This window comes from Sphaeramia orbicularis, chromosome 6, assembly GCF_902148855.1.
Source record: "Sphaeramia orbicularis chromosome 6, fSphaOr1.1, whole genome shotgun sequence".
Taxonomy (NCBI): Eukaryota; Metazoa; Chordata; class Actinopteri; order Kurtiformes; family Apogonidae; genus Sphaeramia; species Sphaeramia orbicularis.
This window is the reverse complement of record NC_043962.1, coordinates 2,246,502-2,254,001: the sequence shown is the minus strand read 5'-3', so window position 1 is coordinate 2,254,001 and position 7,500 is coordinate 2,246,502. Positions and strand designations below refer to the sequence as shown.

The 7,500-nt window shown below is 45.7% G+C and overlaps 1 protein-coding gene and 1 pseudogene across 1 annotated transcript in view; both read left to right on the top strand.

The window, feature by feature from the left end:
- LOC115421684 (CCR4-NOT transcription complex subunit 1-like) overlaps positions 1 to 7,500 on the top strand; it is a 969,367-nt pseudogene that overhangs the window by 806,242 nt on the left and 155,625 nt on the right.
- The window catches only part of cbfb (core-binding factor subunit beta), a 35,915-nt gene that overhangs the window by 21,110 nt on the left and 7,305 nt on the right, over positions 1 to 7,500 (top strand). Inside the window, 4 exon segments of the mRNA XM_030137687.1 lie at positions 1,231 to 1,262; positions 1,264 to 1,345; positions 1,461 to 1,556; positions 3,244 to 3,296. Of these exon segments, the coding sequence (XP_029993547.1) occupies positions 1,231 to 1,262; positions 1,264 to 1,345; positions 1,461 to 1,556; positions 3,244 to 3,273 (240 nt within the window). The 3' untranslated portion in view covers positions 3,274 to 3,296.

Below are 7,500 nucleotides of genomic sequence, written 5' to 3'. Positions count from 1 at the left end.
ATTCAGTGGAATAAACACAAAAACCCACAGTCTCTCGGGGTGTGGTCTCCCCTGCAGCCCAGTGCACTATGGGTAACTGTGGTAGAAGGCGTCCCTGTGAGAGGTTGGCCCCAAAATAGCCTGAGTAAAAATGCAGAAAACGTGGAGCTGAGTGTGTGTGTGTTGGACTCGGCTAACAGTGGGTTGTCGTGCAGAGGTTTGACGTACTTGGTGGTTTTTCTCTTCCCAGCCGTTGGCAGTGGGGGTGGGTGGGGGCAGGTCCTCCATCTTGTCAACACAGAGCTTTTCTTCTGATGTGAACAAAACAGCTGACTCTGTCTGATCTGACACCCATCAATTTCACATGAACCTACGGCTCATTTCCAGCTGCTGCTCGTCCGAACACTCTTGTTTGACACTAATCTACATCCTATTGGATCTGGTTTGATCATGAAAACTGCCTGTTTTGGAGCAGCTGTTTGTATCTGGTGTTTGTTGCAAGTTTTATTCAGAACCAGTGTTCTGTTGGATTCTTCTGGGTCATTCTTCTCAGTCCAGTTGAACCAAGAAGAATGATGACCTGGACGAATGAGAACAGACACAGACGTTGGGTTGGATTCTAAAAATACACTTGACACTATCTGATATTAGCTAGCAGGATGCTAATGGCTAACATTCACTTGATACTATCTGATAGGAGCTAACAGGATGCTAATGGTTAACATACGCTTGATACTATCTGATAGGAGCTAACAGGATGCTAATGGCTAACATACACTTGATACTATCTGATAGGAGCTAACAGGATGCTAATGGCTAACATACGCTTGACACTATCTGATAGGAGCTAACAGGATGCTAATGGCTAACATACACTTGATACTATCTGATAGGAGCTAACAGGATGCTAATGGCTAACATACGCTTGACACTATCTGATAGGAGCTAGCAGGATGCTAACGGCTAATGTCAGCAGGAAAACATGTTCACAGAGACGATAATAACTGTTCCAATAGAGCAGGAGGCAGAGTCGTGTCTGATGGAACAAAAGATGAGACCACATAAGACCAGATAAGAGCTGATTAAACCAGATAAGAAAACATTAGACCAGATAATAATACATACATACACATATACTTATATGCTTTTATTATTGTGAACAAACAGCTGATGCTGTTTGGGTCTGTGAGGGTTAAAGGTGGACTAAATGTTTTCAGTCTTAATGGTTGTATGTTTGTGTGTTTTTTTCAGGTCTATTTAAAGGCTCCTATGATCCTGAACGGTGTGTGGTGATCTGGAGAGCTGGATCGACCTGCAGAGGCTGGACGGGATGGGATACCTGGAGTATGACGACGAAAGGGCCCAGGTACCAGAGCCAGACCCAGACCGCACCACCTGGGCCGAGCAGGTCCAGGGTCCAATAACCCGACAGCAAACACCCCTGACTGTGTGTGTGTGTGTGTGTGTGTGTGTGTGTGTAGCATGAGGACGCTTTGGCCCAGGCAGCGTTTGAAGAAGCCCGACGCAGAACCAGAGACTTTGAAGACAGAGACCGATCCCACAGGGAGGATCTGGAGGTGAGGGGCGGGGACACACACCGATAACCAAACCACACCCACAGATTGAGGGGGCGGGGACACACACTGAGAACCAAACCACACCCACAGATATGAGGGGGCGGACACACACACACACAATAACCAAACACACCCACAGATGTAAATCCAAAGGGGCGTGTCCGTGGACAGTGTCTGCATCCTGTCCTCGTCCATCTGAACCTTGCAAAGCCAGTCTAAGTGTGGACCGGGTCTAGAACCTGTTGGTCCTCCCTCCTCCTTTAGACCATGTGACCTTCACTCCAGGACAGACAGTTTAGTACACGGTCGTTTTCCTCCAAATCTGTTCATGACAACGTTCATTTATAAAGTATTTCACACCAGGATGGAACATGAACACAAACCCATTCAAACACTCTGACAAACCTGTGTTTGTGTTGGACTGGAAACTGTGGAACACACACACACACACACACACACACACACACGCTTTAAGGTGTTATAGATGCACACGGACACAGACATCTGTCTAACCTAACCCTGACCTCTAAGCCTGACCCCTAACCCTGACCCCTAACACTGACCCCTGACCTAACCCTGACCCCTAACCCCAGACCCCTGACCCCTAACCCTGACCCTCACCGTGACCTCTGACCCTGACCCCTAACCCCTGACCCAGGGGTTCATACTGGTGTCCTACAGGTTCCTCCTCATGTGTGACTCAACGCTCCAACTCTTTCTTCTCTGTGATTCTTTGAACTTTTGGAAACAGCTGAAGTTCCCAGACTGGCTTTGCAAGGTTACATTCAGTCCAACTAGAAATTCAACAACATGTTTGGACTTTGCTTAGTTTCATGTATTAATAAACGTCCACGCAGAGTCAAAACCAGGAACTGAGCAGAACAGCTGATCATTCCACTGTTGACTGTGATCGGAGCCGTTTGTGTTCAGGACATTTGATGTGGAGGGAATACTAAAGCTGACGGACACTCCACACCTGTTGGTTTACATCATTTTGGTTTGGTTTGGTTTTATACACTGTTTTGTTTGTTTCTTCCTGTGTTTTGTTTGTTTTTATACACTGTTTTGTTTGTTTTTTCCATTGTTTTTGTTTGTTTTTTTATATATTGGTTTTTTCAGTGTTTTTGTTTTTTTTCCAGTTTTTGTTGTTTTTTTGTATATTGGTTTTTTCAGTGTTTTGTTTGTTTTTTTCCAGTTGTGTTAGTTTTTCTCAGGTTTTATTTGTTTTGTTGTTTTCAGTGTTTGTTTTTGTTTTCCTGCTCAGTGCTTGGGGTGGCGTAGTCTTGTGTGATGTGGTGTGCTTGTATTTGTTTAATATCTTAATCTGTGTAGTTTGGTTCCTAGGTTTAGTGCATGATCAGTTTGAATCTAATCTGAGAATAACTGATTTGATTTGATATGGAATGACTGAGTCAGTTTTGTCAGGGGTCCCAAAAGCTTGGAAGGGAAAGGAGTTGATCCGTAGACCATGGAGTCCTGCTCCACTGTCACCCTCTGTCCTCCACTTACTGAACCCTGTGGACAGTGTGTCCTGATCCAAACTCAACCTCTGACTGTTTTAAAAAAAAAAACAAATACTTGAATGTCTTCAGTCAAACCCTTTCCCACCAAAGGCTTTGGGGAGACCGATGGCATTGATTTGGAAGTTGACGCCCGACCATTGAACCCCAAATGGTTTATTTTTTAGGACCCTGTGGTTTCTAAAATCTGGGACTGATGACAGCAGCAGAAAAGAACAGGGTCTGTGTCCTTCACTTCTCACATTCATTCACACTGTCATGCACTAACCCACCCTGTGTGTGTGTGTGTGTGTGTGTGTGTGTGTGTGTGTGTGTGTGTATGTGTGTGTGTGAGAGTGTGTTTGAGTGAGTGTCTGTCATCTGTGTGTGTGTGTGTGTGTGTGTGTATGTGTGTTTTCACAAATGTTCATGCAGTTTTTACCTGTTCAGTTTCTGCTCCTGATTGTATTAATGCTTCTGTGGAGTCAGTCACAAACAGCAGGATGGGACTGTACTACTGTAGGACACACACACACACACACACACACACACACACTCTTCTGGTCCAAACACTTACTTGGATACGTTCACACCTTTCCCACAGATGTTGTGTTCACGTGTGTACCGTGGCCTGTACCTGAGTACCAGTGTGTGTTCCAGGACCAGAACAGTAGGTGGGTCCTGGAACACACAGGTCATTCTGTTGTTCTAGTGGTGATTTGGTCACTTCTGTTGTCGTAGTGGTGGTTAGGTCACTTCTGTTGTCAAAGAGGTGGTTAGGTCATCTGTTGTAGTAGCTGTAAATAGGTCACTTCTTTTGTCGAGCAGTGATGAGGTCACTTCTGTTGTTAGAGTGATGATTAGGTCACTTCTGTTGTCGTAGAGGTGGTTTGGTCACTTCTGTTGTCAAAGAGGTGGTTAGGTCACTTCTGTTGTCGGAGTGGTGATTAGGTCACTTCTGGTGTCGGAGTGGTGATTAGGTCATTTGTTGTCGTAGTGGTGATGAGGTACTTTTGTTGTCGGAGTCTGTGATTAGGTCATTGTCATCTGGAGTGGTGATTAGGTCACTTCTGTTGTAGTGGTGATTAGGTCACTTCTGTTGTCGGATTGGTGATGAGGTCACTTCTGTTGTTGTAGTGGTGATTAGGTCACTTCTGTTGTTGTAGCGGTGATTAGGTCACTTTTGTTATCAGAGTGGTGATGAGGTCACATCTGTTATCAGAGTGGTGATGAGGTCACGTCTGTTATCAGAGTGGTGATGAGGTCACGTCTGTTATCAGTGGTGATGAGGTCACATCTGTTATCAGAGTGGTGATGAGGTCACGTCTGTTCAGAGTGGTGATGAGGTCACGTCTGTTATTGTAGTGGTGATGAGGTCACTTCTGTTGTTGTAGTGGTGATGAGGTCACCTCTGTTGTAGTGGTGATTAGGTCACTTCTGTTGTCGGATTGGTGATGAGGTCACTTCTGTTGTTGTAGTGGTGATTAGGTCACTTCTGTTGTTGGAGTGGTGATGAGGTCACTTTTGTTGTTGTAGTGGTGATAAGGTCACTTCTGTTGTCGGAGTGATGATGAGGTCACTTCTGTTGTCATGGTGGTGATGAGGTCACTTCTGTTGTCGGAGCAGTGATGAGGTCACTTCTGTTGTCGGAGCAGTGATGAGGTCACTTCTGTTGTTGTAGTGGTGATAAGGTCACTTCTGTTGTCGGAGTGATGATGAGGTCACTTCTGTTGTCATGGTGGTGATGAGGTCACTTCTGTTGTCGGAGCAGTGATGAGGTCACTTCTGTTGTCGGAGCAGTGATGAGGTCACTTCTGTTGTTGTAGTGTGTGAGGTCACTTCTGGACTTGGGTACAGATCGCTTTCACACGGCACCGTACTATGCTGGAATCTGGTCATATATATATATATATATATATATATACATATTATTATATATATATAATATGCAGTACACACACACCTACTGTATGTATGTATGTATGTACAGTTGGATCAATGACAGTGGTTGTAGATCCTTGTTTTTGTTGAAAAAGTCACCATTGCTTCATTTTTATCTGTTTTCATTGAATTTACTCGAGTTTTAGTGAAAATGCATATGATCAGTAAATTATAAATATGAGAAAATCCCTGATTTTCAGTGAAAAATGCCACATTCACAGTATAATGTGATAATAAATAGTGATCAATGACTTCATAAAGGTTAAATGTCGACATTTTCCTTCGACCGTGGACACTAAAGCAGTTTGTCAGGGTTCAACACAGCCAACTGTGTTTCTCCAATATTCTAAATCAGTCCGGTTTCATTGAATGTGATGGTGATACTTGAGTGGTTTGAAATGTTCCTATTGGTCCAGCAGAAAATAAAGGCACAACAGTGAAGGACAGAAACACAGAGACAGGAAAGAGGAAGAGCAGGCATTTACTGAAGGTCAGCTTTCATCACACTCAGCTCAGGTTTCTGCCTCGAAGAGAAAAACTAAACCCTGAGCCTCCCCTTTGGATCGATACAAGTGCCCCCACTAGGCCAAAAACAGGATCTGCTTTAGTCCCATTTAGTCCCATTTAGTCCGGTATAGTCCTGAAAAGGAGACGTTTAGCAGAAAAACGGTCCATTTTGGCTTTATTCACATCCAACAGGTCACATGATCACGTGTCTGTACTCAGACCGATGAACATGGAGTTCAGTCCAAAAGGAGGAGGAACAGATGGAAGAGGGAGGGAGCCAAGGCCACGCCTCCACACCACTGAGCATGACAGACAGAAGCCACGCCTCCACACCACTGAGCATGACAGACAGAAGCCACGCCTCCACACCACTGAGCATGACAGACAGAAGCCACGCCTCCACACCACTGAGCATGACAGACAGAAGCCACGCCTCCACACCACTGAGCATGACAGACAGAAGCCACGCCTCCACACCACTGAGCATGACAGACAGAAGCCACGCCTCCACATGTGGAGTGAGCTGCGTGTGCTTTGGGTGTGACTGCTGAACATTGTTGGGCAAATTACTTTAAAAAAGTAATTAGTTATAGTTTCTAGTTACTTTCCAAAAAAGTATTTGAATTAGTAACAAACTTACTCCTTCATAATGTAATTAGTTACCAGGGAAAGTAATTATTGCGTTACTTTTTGAAAAAACTTCAAATATGTAAAAGGAAACTGATTTTTGAGTGTGTTTCACGGGCCAGTTGTATAGAGCAGTGTTTCCCAACCAGTGTGCCGCGGCACATTAGTTTGCCGTAAAAAATCATCAGGTGTGCCGTGGAAGATGATCCAATTTGACCTGACTGGTACTGGAAGAACAGCGTGATATAGATACATACGAGTGGACGCACTAATGATCCACTCAACCACAACAGTCTCCTGTTTGCCTTTGCAAAAATAAAAATAAAAGTGAAAGTGAACCAGCCCCGATGTGGTGCGTTCTGCAGATAAAGCCCCCCCCTCACTAGTGACGCACGGATTACGAGTAACCCCCAAACCCCAGGTATCAGGCTGGGGCAGGGGGGATATCCCTCCCATACTATTACACATCGGACTTCAATCCGGAGGTTCCTGAGGGGTCGCTGACGAACCGCTCTCAGCTTTCTTGTTCCAAACACTCCGTGACAATGTGCCCCGATGTGCCCTGCCCCCCCCCCCCCCCCCCCCCGGAAAAAGAGAGAGACTCAGAGCTGTTGAGGAGTATTTGTGTGTCTTTCTTCAATTCCTGCAGGAATATGAGCTTTGTGTTCAACTGAACAGGTCCAGGTTTCACACCCAGTAAGTACATTGAGACTAGATTTGTAGAATATTTCAGTAAATACACTTTTTGTGACATTTTTGTTTGGTGGTGTGCCTTGTGATTTTTCTAAAGTAAAATATGTGCCGTGGCTCAAAAAAGGTTGGGAAACACTGGTATAGAGTAGCACAGCAGACAGGTACTGAAGACCAGGACTGTGGTGAGGCTGGGCTCCACCAGGGCCTGGCTGGGCTCCACCAGGGCCTGGCTGGGCTCCACCAGGGCCTGGCTGGGCTCCACCAGGGCCAGGCTGGGGTCCACCAGGGCCAGGCTGGGGTCCACCAGGGCCAGGCTGGGGTCCACCAGGGCCCGGCTGGGCTCCACCAGGGCCAGGCTGGAGTCCACCAGGGCCAGGCTTTTCCAGCACATAAGTGCATATGTGCATTTATAGGAAGCAGATGTCCCTCCAGTTAATTCCACATCTCCTTTTTTTCAGTCGTTAATTTCTCCTCCTCCCTGATCCAGCTGTAAATGTCTGCAGTCCAGTCAGTCGGACTCACTGATAACTCCTCCCCTAATTAGCTGATAACTCCTCCCCTAAATTGGCTGATAACTCCTCCCCTAAATTAGCTGTGCACGTAGCTGCGTAGTTCAAGTGACAGTGGTGTGCAGCAGACAACTCAGACTGGTAGATGTCATCAGTCGTTCAGGTGAA